Source organism: Aspergillus sclerotioniger (genome assembly GCF_003184525.1).
Source record: "Aspergillus sclerotioniger CBS 115572 chromosome Unknown BO94scaffold_34, whole genome shotgun sequence".
Lineage (NCBI taxonomy): Eukaryota > Fungi > Ascomycota > Eurotiomycetes > Eurotiales > Aspergillaceae > Aspergillus > Aspergillus sclerotioniger.
The window spans coordinates 19,055-37,576 of record NW_020291024.1 but is presented as its reverse complement, the minus strand read 5'-3'; the positions used below and the strand labels follow the sequence as shown (position 1 = coordinate 37,576).

General features: G+C 51.7%; 4 protein-coding genes across 4 annotated transcripts; 1 reads left to right on the top strand and 3 right to left on the bottom strand.

The window, feature by feature from the left end:
• Positions 1–45: 45 nt before the first annotated feature.
• BO94DRAFT_560121 (uncharacterized protein) lies at positions 46–1,099 on the bottom strand (the record flags this gene model as incomplete). The annotated part of the gene is made up of 2 exons (XM_025614125.1): positions 46–789; positions 884–1,099. 2 exons carry the CDS (start codon positions 1,097–1,099, stop codon positions 46–48), a joined length of 960 nt encoding a protein of 319 aa, XP_025463081.1.
• A 6,667-nt stretch (positions 1,100–7,766) lies between these two features.
• Positions 7,767–9,367, bottom strand: BO94DRAFT_550137 (uncharacterized protein; the record flags this gene model as incomplete). Its single annotated transcript, XM_025613479.1, has 4 exons — positions 7,767–8,152; positions 8,197–8,294; positions 8,493–8,603; positions 9,246–9,367. 4 exons carry the CDS (start codon positions 9,365–9,367, stop codon positions 7,767–7,769), a joined length of 717 nt encoding a protein of 238 aa, XP_025463080.1.
• A 40-nt stretch (positions 9,368–9,407) lies between these two features.
• BO94DRAFT_249718 (uncharacterized protein) lies at positions 9,408–12,286 on the top strand. Its single transcript, XM_025606425.1, has 3 exons — positions 9,408–9,619; positions 9,715–10,137; positions 10,277–12,286. Exons 2-3 carry the CDS (start codon positions 9,820–9,822, stop codon positions 11,927–11,929), a joined length of 1,971 nt encoding a protein of 656 aa, XP_025463079.1. The 5' UTR covers positions 9,408–9,619; positions 9,715–9,819; the 3' UTR covers positions 11,930–12,286.
• A 4,352-nt stretch (positions 12,287–16,638) lies between these two features.
• BO94DRAFT_475961 (putative choline transport protein) lies at positions 16,639–18,398 on the bottom strand (the record flags this gene model as incomplete). The annotated part of the gene is made up of 5 exons (XM_025608585.1): positions 16,639–16,739; positions 16,787–17,020; positions 17,068–17,342; positions 17,399–17,738; positions 17,798–18,398. The coding sequence occupies 5 exons, from the start codon at positions 18,396–18,398 to the stop codon at positions 16,639–16,641; spliced, it is 1,551 nt and encodes a 516-aa protein (XP_025463078.1).
• Between the last annotated feature and the right edge of the window lie 124 nt (positions 18,399–18,522).

Genomic DNA, 18,522 nt, shown 5'->3' with positions numbered 1-18,522 from the left:
TAGGACGCTGGGCATTGATCGGTGCACAACGAAGCAACCGCAACCCTAGCCGCTGACCTGAACATCCTGCGCTTCCTTTCGACTCGGGGTCCCATCCTGTTGTTCACCGCCATCCGACTCTTCTTCGATCGTTTCCTCCTGCTCCGTCCGCGCTGCATGGTCCTCCCTCAAGGATTGTAGAAGATCTTGTTGACCCCCGGAAATAGACTTCCGCAGATCCTGTGCGACTTTGTCCTGTTCTTCTTTGGACGTGGCGGAAATGATGGATCCACGGTGGTGCTGGACCAGTCCTAGAGCTTCAGCCGCATCAGCATGAAAATTAGCAGACGACTCTGCGGCCACCTCGGGCACGAGAGGCGGCCGCTTAGGCTTGCTATCCTGAGTGTCAGGAGCAGCCGTATTCCCACGTACAGTGTCTTCCTTCCCTGCCTGGGACTGCTCATCAGCTGCAGGGCTCTCCTTCTTCTCTGTGACTGCGGGGGTAGGTTCTTTTGCCGCGGGGGGTTGAGAGCTATTGCCCTTGGCTCTGGCGGCAGCCTCCTCGCTAGCCTGGCGCATAGCCACCGCGATGGAACTGTCCTTGGGAGTTTCCTTGGAAGGGGGGCTCTGAATCTTGATTGTGCTCTGCTTGAGTGTAGCCGTCTCAGGGGTGGGGGTGGATGTGGCCGAGGGGGTTTCGGGTTGGGCGGTCGTAGTACTAGTCGCGGGGATGCTGTCGAAGTCTTCGACACTGTTAACCTGCATCCTCAGCTCACCATACTCGTTCCATTCTTCGACTTGCTCTAAGTCCTATGATTTAAAGTGTTAGTCAAAAGTCTTTGAGATACCAGGGGCTTCTTTATCTCCTGGCCCCTTAGCCCCTGTGCGGGGAGAAAATACGTACTCCGACAACAGTTCCGAATTTGACCAAGCCGGGAAGCTTCTTGCCCTTGGAGCGACGGCCCCAGAGCTTCCGAGCGACCTCGTCGGTGGCCACATCAATTGCGCGGAAAGGGAGCTTGTTGGCTTTGAGGATCGTCTCCAGACGCGCAGTTGCAGTGACGATATGGGACGACCCCGCAGTAAGAGAGGTGTAAAGGTAGAGGGTAGGGTCGGACATGGTGGTTGTCGTAGTGGTTGGGGGGGGCAAGCGAAGGCGATATAGAAGGCAAAATCGAAGGAGAAGGTATTCGGGATGAGGGGAAGAAGGCAAGGATGACGATCGCGTTGATGGAGGCCCGCTTCCCCTTTTACTCCAAAACCGCCTTAAGAGTCCCGAGGCGCTCCTTCCCGATCGAGGGGCAGTACTGGGTAGTTTCCTTCACCGCCGAATGACGTGGCTTTCCTGAATTCCTGGATGCCTGAGGCCTGAAAGAGGTCACGTGGATGCGCGGCACTCGGAAGATGGTAGAGACTAGTAGAGAGTGTGTGGTGTCGTGTCTGTATAGTTACCAGACACTATCTGGACAATATGATATTCATTCCGAATGGTGAGGATGAAATGGGTGCGCAGGGGGTAAGCACCACCACCAGACCTTATATACTGATGTCAGACTAACGCCGTTGGCAGCCTCAATTGTGGGGGATCTGATTCCAGGGTGGCAATCTGACGTCAGTCCATTGCACACGCGATATCAAAACAGCCGGCATCATCCAACGCAACGTCTTTAGTCTTGCACGGGAAACCTCCATCCTTCTCGGTACCATCCGAACCTTTAACTATATCATGATATCGACCCTCCTACTATGTAGGTAATATCTAAACCCCCCTGCTTGTTCTGCGCGATGAGCAGGCCACACCACAGCGCTACGAAGGAAAAGTGGATGCAGTATTTAAATGTCGCATCATCAGTGGTACGCCTGATGTCACCAGGTCCATCGATCAGGGTCCAAATTTGAGCTATCGCATTCTCAACGGCTCATGACTTCATCCTAATCGGCTTCGTTGGAAACCCTCTATCATTGCTGTCAAACTTACCTTTTTAGAATCCAAATCAATCCTCCCCTGGTTTGTACGCAAATAACCCATCTGCAGGGTATGTGTTCGGCTCACAAATGTCGTAATTGTTCCCTACGTCCATGCATGATGTAATCATGAGTGCGAGCTCTCGACATATTTGCGCAAAGTATATCTTCGTAATGATTAGCACAACAACCGCGTAGTTACGCCGTCGAAAAAAGGTTGGAGAAGCTTTGTAGAACAATCAGTTACATTGAGTATAGTTACCATAGAGGTGGCGAGCTGAAACTTGTTGAAAGTTGTCGCCATTGGATTCGGGTCAGATCGACAGAGCAATGAACACATTGCGATATCCACTTGGAGTGCCAACGCTGAGCTGCCATCACAAGGTGTCAGGTTTCTGGTCCCTGTCTATATCCCTTTGCCAATATTTAAATCCAGAAATGTCTCTTGTAGATAGTTTCCAACCCCTCTCTGAGACCGCTGCTTTTTGCCCAAGAAAGGCTTTTTGAGACATACATATGGCGAACAATCCGAGCAACGTCTCGGGCTCAACGGCCGGTCTCTGAACCGAAATATTACGAACTCTTTCCAGAGAAAGCCATTGCACTATTATAGACGATAGGGAGGATCTAATAATTTGGCAAGATTAGCGCGGGAACGCGTGACAATGGCAACATGTCGAAGATGAAAGACCATATGAGCTTGAGCTGTCTGGGAACGAAAATCACTTAGCTCGTTTCAATGCTCATTGCTGATAATTTCCTATGTCAGAAACCATCAGATTGTGCAGTGCGTTGAACCTGTATCCGTGTCATGATGAGGGACCACCAATGCAAATGACCTTGAGAGTCTTTTGAAGACCCAACATAAGAATGTGAATATCTGCCTGGACCATCACTGACCATCGCAGCTATTATGCTACCAAGCAGGTGTGAATGACTCTGATCATCGATAAAAAGGATTGAAGGTGCGTTTGAGGGTAGCTTTCAGTCGATACGGAGCTAATCAGTATAGTACATGTATGTCAAGGTCATTTTGGAAGGAGCGATTTGATGGAGTTCAGTACTAAAGTCTTTCTATCCACAATAAGTCCCGACCATATTCCATTCCCTGCCCCTTATGCGAGGAAGGAATGACTCTAGAAAATACAGTGTTGAACCGTGATCCCACCCTTCTAGGAGCGACATCCGAGCAGACGAGGGATTTCATTGCTGGCTGAGAAATGCTGCAAGCAAACATACACATTCTACCCATCAAAGAACAGTGGCGACCTAGTCGCACTGACCTGACCAGAGCGAACGAAAGCGATACAGTGCAGGAGACATTGAACACGATGCAATAACAGAAATGCCTCATCAAGCCTTTCCTGTAGAGGCAACAACCGATGGAACCAGGAGAATAACACCGAGATCAGTTGGTGGTCAAAGAACACTCCAGACCCTTAAGCCAGAAGCAAATCCCTTCCCTCCATACCATACCACATCACAATCCTAGTACGTAGCTGACCATTACGCAGGCTATAGAGTACACATCTTGCAAGCTCCGTTGATCTGCGACATGCCATCTGCCAACAACACACGCCGAAGTGCACAGCCTTGAAATGCGCCATTTGCCATTGGAACAAGGCATCGCCACAGCCACTGTGCAAAACGGGGCCCTGCAATTAGTCCTTCAGGCAAGACAAGGCTTAACAGCAAAGCAGCGATCGTACAGGGGAAGCCATTGACAAGCTCTCGGCTTGTTCAGCCGCGTCATCATGATATGTCTCATCCAGAATCCAATGAGGGATACCTATCTGACTGAAGCGAAGCATTTCCTTGCCTCTGGCGGTCATAGCACCCATTCATACCAAGCCAACGGGATGAGAACTGGCTCAGCGGCTGGCTAGACGCCGTTCCAGACTAGGCCTTGCAAGATGCCCAGGCTTACCTGTGGCGAGTTGTCCTAAGTTCGTGAATCGCACCGCACGTACAGGCAGCGCTGTCCATATTGCCAATCGGAGAACCAGCCCAGCCATGATCCTATGTTGTTCGTATCAGCATGAATCATTCAATCATGTCGATGATGGACATACGCAGGCCCAGCCAGATGGTAAGCTCTATGAATCGAAAAGCAGATCTCGCCTTTTCTGTCCCGCCTTTCAAGCCATTGTGGTTGCCCGAATTCCCAGTCTCAGCCCGTAGCCTGACTCGGTCCCAGCTGGACAGGGATCGAGTAAGGCAGAAACCGACTAATCAGACTGGTTGGGCATGGGCGGTAGTCGTCCCGAAGTTCACGGCGGTGATGTTGTCATAGTGGTTTCAAGTAAGATGACCCTTTCAGCCGTTGCCGGGAATGAAGTGGGCGCGTTCGTGACATAAAGTACAACTTGAATCTTTTTTTTCATTCAGGGTGGCCCAACAGCGCCGAACTAAATCTTAAATGATTCGCTCTCAGCTGTAGTTTGCATACTATGGCGCCAACCGGGCGTCCCATGGAACCTTCCAAAGTTCGGTAGAGTTCCAGTTGAGGATTTTTTACCCCCCCTCCTCTCTTTTTTAATTTCTTTTTTATTTTTATTTATCGCAACCAAGAATCATCCTGGCTTCGGGATTCTAACCCATCCTTACTTAGGATCCAGATACTCTTTCCGCATTGGACTTGGTACCACCACGGCCCAAGTCAGGCACTTGCAACTAAAATCCTCCCCTCCTCTTTCTCAACCCAAAAACTTTCTTCCCTGCTTCCACCATCAACCGGCAGCACAGTGTATGCGCATCCTGCATAGAATCACAGATGGTACGAACTAGTGGACACCTCGAGAGCCTTTTCCAACCTATCATCCCACCCCCTTCAGGGAAATTGGACGATCACCGAACGTCTAGCGGGCCCGCCGATCCTTTTCTCCGTCGAATAGGGGTGCTTTTCTCAAGGGGCCCCATCTGAGTCCCACGACGGGCGCGGAATAGCGTCACGCGTCTATTTTTGTCGAGCCCATTGTGCAAGTAAGTACCTTTCGTGCCTACTTTCCCCTCCTTTTACTCTCCAAGTTGATCGGAGCCAGTCCGGATGTGTACGGACTACGGAGGCCAGCTCGGGATGGATGACGCCCAACTCCATCCTTTACTAAGACGACCAGGATCTAGAATGGCACGGGTAGCAATGGCGATAACGATTCTCTGTCATTTCAAGTAAGTGTGTGCCTAATATCACCACAATGCGTTGGTGTGATAGCTAGCTAGCTAGCCCGTCGGATGCCAGCCAGCACCGTATGATGTTGATTCTCATCGCTCTTGTTTATCTTGGTTTCTGGTAGCCGGACCATTCCGCTTGACTTTTCTTGGTGTACTCCGTACGGAGTAGATAGATTGCATTGCTCAGTCGCGTTGTGCTAGATGGTGTCATCCGTTCTCCCGGCCATTATCTATTCATTTCTAGTAAAAAGTCCGATGGCAGTTATCTGGATATTCTTTCCAATAGTAGATAGGTACCCGGCAAGAAAGATTACCTTTCAGATTGGGTGCATACAGTAGATACTGTGTATGAAAGATGATTCGCCGTAGGTGCCCTTTGTGTGACACTACTCGATGGATGAATCTTGAATCTGTCATTCGGGCACTCGATGAGAATATCACATCAGATTGTGGGTTTTGAGCTGTTCATGAGTGGCTCAGATCGGAGTTCTACAAGCTATATGGGTTCTGGTTGTGTTCTTGGTCATATTATGTTTCGTAAGGAGTTGGGTATGTTTGCTTTTCTGGTAGTTTGGTTGATGTATATTTTATCGGTTGCTCGTTCCTAAATGTAAGTAGAAAGACTACTAAGAAATATCACGTGGCAGACCCAGCGATGGACTGCTTTCGGCCATATATACTCGATTGGAAGCATCGTGTGATGGGAAACTGCCCACCACTTGATCGAGTGTGTGATTTCGTGGCCTTTAGAAATGTTGGCGTGAAAGGTCTTGAGACCTCGAGAGGTATGTGATCTGAGGGCTGGGGGGAAATTGTGGAGATGGGTAAATTGGAGGGGGTGGGCAAAGATGGGACCGATGAGGGGCAGGGCACAAGACGATGATAATGATGAGGAGGATAGAGTCGCAAGATTATCCCCTGCGTGGCCTCAAAGTCCATCAATCGATTGTATGAGGGGAGTAGTATTATGATTTCTCGCTCTTCCTTGCCTAGTAAGCTGTACTCCGTACTTGATGCCTGCTATTGATAATGAAGAGGCGTCGGCATCGGGTGGCACTCCGAGCGCGACCCTTCTATAGGTACCCCAGACCGAAAAAAATCGCAGTTTCCGGTCTATTGAAACATCATGCAGAAGCCCGGTTTGCCACCCCAAATTTACTCCGTGGTGTGAGTAATTCGCTCAGTTACTCGCTCCCCTATCTCGACCGAGGACAGGACTGAGAGGGATGGTTCTGGTAGGGACATGACTCACGGGTTCAACACATTGCCGCTCATATCAAGAATACCCCGCTACGGAGGACGGTCGGTCATTGTGGACGGCGTACGCCGACTGGGGACCGGGCATTCGACTGACTTCGAGAATCGGCAAGAGGGAATTTCTTGGAAGCAAGCCCTCCACCTCGCAGATTAACCCGAAGGCCACAGTGGAGTCAGAAGTCTGCACAGTGCACACGAGTATCCCACGTAGTCCCTGATTATTCCCTGCTGGTATTCTCGAATCGACGAACAGACTATGAGCCCCGGGGCTGATTGGCCCCAGCATTGTGCAAACACGATAGCCGGTCGGAGGAAGGCCGCTTTACCCGTTCGGGGCCAGACTATGGGCTGCTACGGTGCAGTAGTCGGTCCATAGTGGTCGCTTCGACTCCGTCTCATCGTCATTGTCTTTAGGCCTCAAAAAGCGGTGACTTCGGGAGGGCTCGCGGTGGATGCTGAAAGTCTGAAACAACGGTGGGAGGAGTGGTTGACCGCCAAAAGCACTGCCTTCGGTGAGAACATGAGGAGACTGAGGAGACCGCGTCCCTAGGCCATCATCTGGTTAGTCGCTCAGTCACTCACTGGATATCATTGTGCTGGCAGCATGGTGGAGGTGAAACGCCAGCACATCGGCCACTCCATCCGGAGCGCACTTGCAGCGTCCGATTAGGTAGGTACGTAGTTGTAGTTGATCCCATGGACCAACTGTTCTTCCAGATTCCTATCCACCGCGAGTGATAAGCTGAGGTGGGCTGGGCTTCCCGGTTGCCTAGTCCGGATTAGGGGGTAATGTCATGTGATATCACGTGCCTCACACCCGTCCCTTCCAAGGAGACTCAGAGAGACTCGAGAGAGACTCAGGCATTATTGGGCGGCAGCGTCATCCGCCCCACGCCCTCCCCCTTCCCCAAATGATCGCTCCATCGTCGATAGTCAGTCGAGATCGTCCGGTCACGGCGCCATGGGACGATCCGGGAAATATTCTAGCACTTCTGTTTACGAGAGATTTTCGTCACCTCCCCCCGTTACGGCACAGCATACCCCCTACAGGCGACGAATTGCCAGCAGTCAGTGTCAGTGGTTACCTGGTCCAGCTCGTGTCATTCTGGGACGGCCATGTGCAGACAACGCTGACCAAACCCTGGGTGTCTTCCGCGTGGTACCGCGGCTTGGGCCCGGGGGTGTACCCAGGTTACTGTCGCTTGCTTTAAGTTGCTATGTACATACAGCGATCATGGACTGCCACACTTAAGGCCTGGGGGTCATCGAGGATGGGATGCTAGAGGTCGCCAGCCAGCCAGTCTTGTTGCTACCCAATTGCCTCTTAAGTTTGATCACCTAGAACGTAAGGTTTCTAGTCCAGACACATCGGAGAGGAGGTTTGTGCTCGATGCTCAGGAGATCTTGTCTTTGCTGTTGCTCGACTGCTGCGCCTGATACGACAACAGGCGACCGCGATAACGGACAGCATGAATTCCGGCTGGCTCGTCATCTGCAAGCACATCACCAACTGACATAGGAGTCCGACCAACTAATGGGAGAGTTGGCCGTGATGAGCACCACGGTGGTAGGTAGTGTAGGATGTAGGTATGGGGACGAGCAAAGCCCGAACGGGTGTAGCCTGAAATCGACGTGGCAGCCGTAGAGTCGAAGGGGGAAAGTTGGGAGACTTCCCGGGTGCTTTGGACGGAGCAGACGGGCGCAGGTGGCCTGCCCTGCCCACCAACCGGACCGTTAGTCCAAAGCTCCGTCGCAGCAAGCCACTGGCCGTGTCGACCGACTGGACTTGGGTGGGAGTACCTCAGTACGGCGTACTGTACCTACCTGAGCGACCGTCGGTACCTGAGGTTGCGGAGCCACTGCTGGGAAACCAGGCCCATGATGCTTCCAAGGCCTTGTACCGCCGTAGGCGCTGCTGGGGACTGGGACAGCGTATCATGTCGAGTGGAATTGGTCTGGTGCAGTCCCCATAATAATTATCGTGACAATAATCCCGTGCACATAACCCATCATAACCACTCTGATGACTGATCATGGCCTCCAGCGCAGCAGGTCTTTTTGCTGGTCCGGGGCGATGACGATGTGATCCGTTTCGCTGCCTCACTTTGGGGTGCACACACCGTGTTCGTCCGGCCACTACGACTTGTTCGATCGATGTATCTAACCCGTTGTAACCAGGCCCATTCGGGCTCTGTTGAACAGTCAGCGTGTCACCCTCCTCCTCCCCTTTTCTTTTCCGGGCAGGTCTAGTCCTCTGTGGTGAGGACCACCATGGCGGCGGGATACCTAATGGATGGTGTCGTGCCTTCCCTCTTTCTGCTTTGCCCTCTTCCCTCTTTTCCCCCCTCCTTCCCCCCCAGGATAGTGGTATCTTTCTTCTCCTTTGGCACTAGCGCTCTGATCACCATCTCGGCCCAGAGAGGGAGAAATGATCCAATCCCCCCTCCCAAAAATTACAACAATAATAATACTATTTCCTTTTTTAATTTTGGCTCGCACCTTTTCCCCCTCCGTCTTCTTTCTACCCCCTTTCCTTGTAGGGAAATCATAGAAAAAGAAATGCGGGACAAGAAAAAATAAATTCAGACTGAACCAGAAAAACAAAATAAAAATCCATCCGCAAAAATAAAAAAGAAACGCGACAGATCCTGGCCACCCCAAGAGGGTCTGGACTCTGGGACCGTCTGGGAGGCCTCCAATCCGTCCCTCCATCTTCATCCCCGCCCAGTTTCAACCTTTCGATGGGCGATGAACTCCTAAACTAACCTGCAATTACTGCTTCTCCTTCTGACGGATCTTTTGCTGGCTCACGCTCGTTCTTTCGTACCTTACCCTTTCCCTCCTGCTCCTCCCCCCTCCTAGTCCCTTCTCACCTTAGTTTCATCCTCGACCCTCCGGACCATTCGACCAAGCCGGCTGTGGGGATGGTGGATGCTCCATTTAATTGATAACCACCTCCCATCTCATCCTCCTCGTTCTTTATCGTTATCGTCATCCTCCTCGTCAACAGTTGACATACCTACATCTGGCACTCCCATTGTCTCTTACTCCACCCTCCCTTCTTCATATATCTCCTACCCCCGTGTCTCCTCTTCCATATCTCCGTCCATCTTCTCTCATCTCAAACTATCTACCTCACACGACCTATCTGTACCGGTTTTTTTTTTCCCTCCGTGTACTTTCTTCCCCACTATCAGTTTCTTCCAACATCGGCTACTTTTTCTCTACACTCGAACTTGATCCTCCAGTCAGTCATCCCCCCCTACAATCACTTCGACGTGTCTACCACAAGACAATCACCTTTTGTCTGAGCGGAATAAATACTGACGGCGGCTTACGCAGACCCCTCCAACCCCCCTGAAGTCACTTGATACTGATAGCAGCTCTCCCTCCTCGCTCATCCCACGTGAGAGAGGCAGCACTCAGAGAGGACTTCTTTCACCCACTATGGCTGGCACCATGGCCGACGACGAACTCTTCACAAGGGCCATCTCTGGGTATCGGGACGCTTTCTTGGTTCGACACTCCCATCTTCCGGAATCAGAGCGAAATAAACTTTGGAGTCAGCGGTTAAGTCAGTTCATGACCACCACGGCCTCTTCATCCACATCCCCTTCCGCCTCTTCCAGCTACCGCCCGGTTCCCGGCTCTGGTCTCCTTGAAGATGGCGGTTCAGCTCTCGAGAAATCTGGGAAACGGACACGACAGGATACTCCCCGGACCCTACCTGGTTCTGGTCTTCCTCCACCGAAACGACGAGTCACCGTATGTGATCTATCTTGGTCTTATGCTCCCGCCTCTTCTCCATACCCGCGTTTCTACCCATCCTGTCCTTCCCGCGCTATCCTAGTCTCCTTCTCTCCTGTCATCACCCGCCAACAGTCCTTGGATTGACACTTGGCAGACTCCGGAACCTCCAGTGACCGTTGATCTGACGCGCGAACTGTCTCACGCGTCTTCGCCAGCGGCTCCTGAAACTCGACGCCTCTCCAGAACGAACTCTCGGAAGGGCAACTCGGTCTCTTTCTCCGGTCCTGGGTCCTCTTCCCGGCATACAGCCATGGTCCGCTCGCAGAGCCAGCAGACGCCGGTTGCTCACCGGCCGTCGCTGGCCTCCACTGTGACAGGATTTCGCCATTCCTATGGACCCCAGCGTGTTCAGCGCCGCCTCGATCATGTCAACGAGTACACGCCCTCCGAATACGCCAAACAATACTTGGATGATTTCCAGGGCCAGGGTCACGTCTCAGCACTCTCTCTGGCGCTTTCTGCGGATCCGACGATGTCTGGACTTCAACAACAACCACAGCTGAACCAGGGCCAGCCTGAGCTAATGGCGAATTATACTGCCATGACCAACCCCGTTATGGTCGACCAACCGTTTCAGCCGGCTGCCGTGGAGATGAGCAGGAGTACCACTACGGACTCGCTGTGTGGAGGCATGGGAATGATGAGGTTCGATTCCTCGGGACCGAATCTGGACTCTACTTTTTCATTCTCCGTGCCCTCTGAATTCGTCACCTCCACCTCCCCGATGAACGTCCCCTTCCCCACCTCCTTTGCATCCATGCACCGAAACCCCCACTCTGAAGTCCCCCTTCCATTCACCGAGCCTTCTGGCCCTATGTCATTTTCTTGCTCTGCTCCATCTTCCACATCCTTCCACCCGCCCATTCCTACAATTTCTCCGTCCCCAGCGACGGAGATGAGGCCTTCTATGTCCGTTGAGAGTGACAGCTCGTCTCTGTCGCAGCCGTCGAGGGCAGCTCGCAGGACTCAGGAACAGATTGTGCAGGGCACGCGGCCCATTGCTCCCAAAGCCGAGCCGCACAGCAGCTCTCCACCCAAGGTGGCTGAGCAGCACAAGATGATCCGCATCTCATCATCGGATGGTACTGCCAAAGAGGTTGCAGCCATTCCCAAAGCTTCGATTCAGCGGCCCCCGCGTCCGAAGACGTATTGTAACATGTGCAACGACCAACCTGACGGCTTCCATGGGGAGCACGAGCTGCGTCGACACATCGAGCGGGTCCATGCCGTTGTTCGTAAGGTTTGGGTGTGTGTTGACATATCTCCAGGCAAGCAGTTCCTGGCAAACTGCAAGGCTTGCCGGAATGGCAAAAGATATGGTGCTAACTACAACGCCGCTGCTCATCTTCGTCGCACCCACTTCAATCCGTGCCAGCGAGGCCGTGGCGGTCGTGGGAAAGACAGTGAGAAGCGCGGTGGTAAGGGCGGAGGTAACCATCCGCCTATGGATGTTCTGAAGCATTGGATGGTGCAGAAAGAGGAGATTGTCCTCGAAAATGCTCAGAACTATATTGACCAGGATGCACTAGGCGATGATCTGGCGGCTGGTCCGTCCGATGATGTTCCATTCTCCGGGTTGCCGCAGGCGGTCGAGGACATCTCTTCACAAGGTTTGGAGTCAACCTTGGTGAACGGGTATGAGACCTTTGCTGCGCTGCCAACGATGGCCATGGACACGTCTCTTGATGCTGCTCCTTGTTACTTTGATTCTCAGACCTTGCCGCCTGAGATCGATTCGTATGTGTGATTGTATAAACATCGTCCTGACGGTTGGCATTTCTTCCTCCCGCGAATCTTGAGACTAGATCTCTAGTATCTCCGACGGGCTTCTTGTTGATATATTCCTTAAACATTGCGTCTTTTGGGGTTGTTTCTATACTCTTCACATCGTGCGTTTCTCGCCTATATTTCATGTGATAATTGCTCTTCGGTTCTTCTCTTCTCTTCTTCTGAATCCTTCTTCATGATTCTTATTTCTCATTTCTTATCTCTTTCCCGTTTCTCTTCTTTCTTCTTTCTCCGGATCTTCTTCTCTTCTCTTCATTCTTCTTGCGACCCCAGAGGCCGACATAGTCGACCTGGTGATGCCCTAATGGGCGCTACGACATAATGTGTGATGATGAGCAGTCAATCAGCCAGACTCAGATTCCTGAATACATTGATTTGGTGAACGTCGTGCATGAAAGCAACGGTCCTCCCGAGCACAAGCCCTTGGGCTAGGGTATGATGGGATGACTACTGCCGACTTTGCAGTTCCTATCTGGTAACTGCAGCCTATTATTACTAAGGATACTAAGAAGCCCAGGGACTATGATTGATGCCACGGAAGAGACAGTAAGGTAGGCGGAACGGAGGTGCTGCCAGGCGGTGACATGGAGTGACTTGGTGCTGGCACCCGATGCATGCCCTGACGAGGGGGCGGTGATTGGGCGCAGTCTCAGGGTCTCATGAGCGCCAGGCCATGCAGTGGAACCGCAGGGTAGCCATCCTGCCAATGATGGCAGCGATGCTCTGGCCAGCCCAGCACGGTTGGCTGACAACTAACCTCCCATTCCCTGAGCCACTGTCTACGGCTGATGGCTGTGGGGCGAGTCACCGGGTCCGGTACAGTGATTGGCGGCCATGCTGATTGCTGCCATCACCCCGACCGCTGAAGGGTGAATCGTCCGACAGCCCGACATTATTTATTCATAGCAGGAACCGCCGTGGCTGGTGCCTGGCGGTAACTGGGTCCTGTAGGGCTGCCCTTAATGTGGCTGAGTCTGGGCGGTGCTGCTGCGTACGAATCTGTATTGTAATGACTGCTGACGGTCGGTCGCTCCGGGGCGGGCTCCTGACGGCTGGACCCCGTCAAGGCTTTGGACAGACTGATGATCACCTAGTACCTAGCACTTACTACTTTCAAACTGGAATCCCATTTTTGTTGACTTGTCAAGCTGTGCTTCCTGCGTCGTGGCGTCCAGGCATGGTATGGTGGCTACTAGTTTTTTTTCTGGCGCCCTTCTATTTGGGGTGGGGGCGTAAAACGATGGCCAGGAATCAGACTCCACGATGAGGATTGGCTCGTGGGCGTCTGATCCCAGCGCCAAGAGTGCCGGTATGGCTGGGCGGTACGAGCGCCGTACGGCCGGGCCGGAGAGGTAATTACAATAATGAGAGGGAGGGAGGAAGGGACCGACCGACCTGGTGCTTCTTCCTCTTCTTCTTATTATTAAGAAGCCTTCTCGACCTCCTCCAACCTTAAAGGTACAGCGGCTCAGCGATCCTCTCCTCAATCTCCGCCTCCCTTTCGCTTTTGACCCTTCAACCCCTAGCGATCGTTTCTTCCCCCCTTTCCAGTTTCCTGTCTTCCTCGACCCCGTTTAGACCTTGGCGTTGTCTTAGGTGTGTTTATCTCCCCATTATTGGCCCTCCCATACCCGCTGCTTTCCTTCTCCCGTCCACTTCTCTCCCATCGCTTCTTGTCACTCACTACTGCCAACTTACCCACGCTGACCGGTGCTGCTTCGCCCTCCTTCCACAGATTCTTTCTCGCCACCATGAGTTCTGGACAATACTACAACGGCCCTCCTCCCCCGCCTCAGGCGTAAGTCACCCGCGCCCATTGCGCCCCAGCCTTATCCCGTTCCCGCCCTGCGACGGGATCCCGGAATCCCAGCGACCGCGGTGTGTTGGCTCAGGAACCCGGGTCGAGGCCTGTTATCAGGCATTTCGACGCTGGGGACTTTCTTGCACCGACCGGCGGCGGCAAACCACTCCTTGGACCATACCCCGGATTTGCGCATCATTCTGACTCGGCTCCGCACAGGTACCCTCCTCAGGGCTATCCGCCTCCGCAGGGTGGCTATCCTCCCCAGGGATACCCCCAGCAGCCCTACCCTCCGGTATGTCATAATTGTGCTCTCTGTGTGGTATGCAATTAACCACTGACCTGGAAGCAGATGCAATACCAGCAGCAGCCCCCTCCCCAGCAGAAGGACCGCGGATGTCTAGGTGCCTGGTAAGACTCACCCGTTCTGCCTTTCCGTTTCGCGCCGTCTTACTAATCCTGCCGTTTCCTCCAGCTTGGCCACCCTCTGCTGTTGCTTCCTGTGTGAAGAATCCTGCGAGTGCTGCTTCGAGTGCATCGAGTGCTGTGAAATGTGTTAAGCTGTGATCGATTACGGGCGCTGCCTCGGATGTAGCGAGGGCTGCGCGGAAGCCGAGCTCTCACGATCGATATATGACCCCGACGATACGATAATTCCCTCTCCCATCGCGTGCTACACTAGACCGGACGAGTCCAGGGGCGCCGGGAAGCGCTGCTGTGACAGCTGCAGTTGCTACGCGGTCTTGTCTATTTTCCTGTTAATCTACCCATTCCCCTCTCTGTTATCTTGCTACGTCGTGCCCTAGGGATTGAGGCATCTGGTTTTAGGACCCGGGGTGCTTGGAACGGGAAGGGAAGGGACCCATTTTCTTTTGTTTCATGGCGCTTTTAATTGATGACTTTGATTTCTTTCTTGCTCGCTGTGTGGTGAAAGCCATCTGTGATATGTCCACCACCCGCGCGTGGTAGCCAGCTATTATGTGAGATGCAGTGTAGACTGAATTTGGACCTGACTTGACATTTTGGCACGCGATCGTCGCGTCTTGGACTCTTGGACCTGCACTCGACTTGAGCTTGACTCTAGCCAAGCCGACCGCTGGCGAGAGAACCATCCGCGCCGTCTCCGATTGGTGGTACCATCGTCTGCAGCAGTTAGGCAGCCTTTTAATCTCTCTCCTGTTGAACCCCAAGACCTGGCTCAGCCCTGCAGAGTCTCATCTTCAGCCCCCTCCCGGGAGGCTATGCTTCACATCCATCTACTTAACCTTCTTCTCCCTACTCCGTATCTAAGTCTCATTTCCTCCCTCAGACCAAAGATGGTTCTACAGAGATATTCCTTCCCTCTACCGTACGCAGCCTTCCACAATTCTTCAACTGAACAATTAACCACCTAGCTAGCTACTTACCACCTACCTAGCTACTAAGTGGTTTGTTTCCCTCCAAACTAGATACAGATACACTGTTTTGAAGCATGAACCAAAGAGGAAGGAGCCCGATTTTTTCTTCCCCCCCTCTCTCTTTTCCGTACCAATCACAGCCAGTCGGCAATATGTGGGGATGGGACAGGCAGCAGGGAAACCCGTACTCGTAATTCATTTAGTCTCTGGGTGGGTTTGATGAGGTCATGTTGTCTGGTTTTGTTCACACAGTAAGTATTTTGTGGTAAATAAAAATAATGATGATCTTATATCCCTGACTGGATTTACTGTTTACCTACTGGTAGAGGGAATTATCTCCGGTGTTGTAGATATGCTGTGATGTAGACTACTATACTATGTCCGAGGGAGTGGGTGGGGATGCGTGGTGTGGTGTGGTGTGGTTCTCGGGGATAGGGGGTAATTACTGGATTGAGGTGTGCTGTTGCAACGTATTGGCTATTTATATATATCGGTTTTTCCATCTTTTTCTTAGACTAGAAGAGTTGATACTTGCTTGGAAGAGGAAAATGGTGGTGTAATTAATGGTGAGGGCAGTGTTGGTTGCTTAGATATAGGTATCCATCATCTATCTATCTACATGGTATTACTATGAATGGGTTACCGGGATCTCTCTGATCTATACATTAGTATTTATATTCTCATGTTTTATGTTTTGTCTGTATATCTCACTCATTTCTTTTTTCTTTTCTTTTCTTTTCTTTTTTTTCTATCTTGAAAGTTGAAACGAGGAGCATAACCAGTTAACTCGGCTTGGGTATACATCACTGCATATCTTATTCATTCATACCAAGTAGCACAGTCCACACATCTCTGTTTATCGAAGCATTGAACGTGAATGTAAAGTGATTGGACTACAATTGCACTGTCAAATCAGTGGATTCCCCTCCCTCATTGGAACACATCTATCTATCTATTCATCTATGTGCCTTCACTCAAGCCCATATCCTACCCCGCGACCACCTAACAAGCATGATAGTTGCACTGAACAAATGCCTGTCTCTTGTTCAAAAGAAGTGGATATCTTAAAGTCAACACTCTGCGGTGTGGATATAGGTAGTCTAGTAGTAGTAGATAGTAGATAAACACTATCTTATCGGAGTGGGAGTGGGTTTGGGTTCGGAAACGTTCCGATGACTGACATGCATATCTTTATTTTGTTGTTGTGGGAATCCTAAAGTTATGTTTCTATAGGAGTGTGTATTTGTGTGTTTTAAAGCCTAAAATAGAAAATAGCCGGTTGGTTGGGTGGTTTAATTCAGTGGAGTTGATCATCTTGGGTATCTTCGAGGTTGTGAAGGTGGTGGGTGCTTGGGGGTGGATTGAGGATTTATGCAGCGGGGCTGTCTGGGGAAATCATGGGTAAGATTCTATTTGGTATTAACTTCCAGGGGCTAAAGATAGCTACACTTGATTCAATCATAAGTCATATCACATGTCTAACCGTGGCCCGTGGTAATGCTGCCGGGCATACGCAAACCAGTTCGCAACTCCCAGGATCAGCATAATGGCCAGCACAACTGAAGCATAATCTAAACAGTATTAGCACGGTGCATAAGCAATGTGGAGGAGAACATACTCATGTTACTCCCCGTGACTGGAAGCTCAGTAGGAAAGCAGAAGAAAATCGTCAGGATAATAGCCCATATAACGCAGACCACATTCGAAACATAGCCCACCAGGTTGGGTACTTTGAACAGGCGGTCGGGCGGGAGGTACTGCGGATCTCTGCGCCCAATGAGTAGAAGAAGCGCTGGGATGGCATAGGAGATCTGTGCCACGACAACCGTGGTGCTGATAAAGGCGTTGAATGCTGTCCTATTATTAGACCTGCACAGATGTGTATGGGCAGAAGCATACCTGTCGTCGAACAAACGTAGACAATCCCAACTAGCAGCACGGCCACGCCATCAAGGAGAAGCGCATAGACTGGTACTCCAAGGGTAGGGTGTATAATGGAGAATCGGTTGGAAAGAAATAAAGCATCATCGCGGGCAAACGACCACGTGAGTCGAGAGGCAGTCTGATGCACCGCATTCAGTGCGACAAAGGAGACGGCAAACAACGCAGCCATGAAGACTGTTGCTGCGGTGGGGGAGCGGGTAGCTTTCTCCCAAATGAAGTAGATGGGGAATCTAATAGCATTTCATGTCAGCTTTCGTACATCAATAGGTTATTAAGGTGATCATACCCTGTTGGTGTGTTGAGAGATGATTCAACATTGCTGTAGCTGTAGAGGATGGCAATCGCAAAGGGAAACCCTGTTAGAAGCCCCACCGTTACAGTGACAATAAGAGCCTTTGGTACAATGCGTGCCGGCTCAAGACATTCCTCCGCGAGATGAAGTGCGGCGTCGAGCCCCGAAAACATGAACTGGGGAGTGGAGAGACCGGTCAAGAACGAGATGCCATCCGGCCAACCGCCCGAGCCGTTGACGAATTGACCCCATGTCTCAAACGTGTTGACCTTCGCAGAGGATCGCACCGGGCAGGTTATAATAATGGCCAGGAAGGTCGAGATAGACAGGATGACTGCACAAGAAATCTATGGTTAATCTTGTATTCTCTGAACTAGGAGGGGGATCACTGACAGCCTAGATTGTACACCCAGAGAGTCTTGTTGGTCAAGAAAATATTGTATATGACCATGATTGCATTCATCAATTGATACACTAGGAAATAGTGCCAGCTCTTAGCTTCGTATGACGGCTGCCATCGAATCACAACGGCCATGAGGGCTTCTGTCCCAGATAGTGCAATCGAGGCCCCCAGCGTAATCCACGCAAATACGGCAGCCATACCACTAAAGTACGACAGTCCGCGGCTCCATCGCTTGGAGGCCAATATAGAGGTGAAATGATACTGGCCCCCGGCGGTGGGGTACACGCTGGCCAGCTCTGCCAAGGTCACACCAGTGCAGAACATGGCAGCAGTGACGACAATAATGCCGTACAGCAGAGAGACTGCCCCTCCCGACTGGATAGCAATGGCGAAGCTCGTGGCGATGGCGACCCAGCTGTTCGTGTTATTGTATCCTAACGCAATGATACTGACGATGCTGAAGTTTCGCTTCATGTGCATGTCCGGAACGCCCGTAAGGGCAACTTGCCCCTTGTCCATATCGACCTCCGGGTCTGCCGAGGCCGCATACCCGGACTTGAGGGCCGAGACCTTGGATTTATCTGACTCCATGGCCACTTGACTTGTTCGTCATGAACGAGCCACCGGAAATGAACACTCGGGGAGGGGCATCCATCTTATGAATCTTCCTGCGGAGATGAACTCAGCGTCGCTTGGCATATACACCTTGACAGCC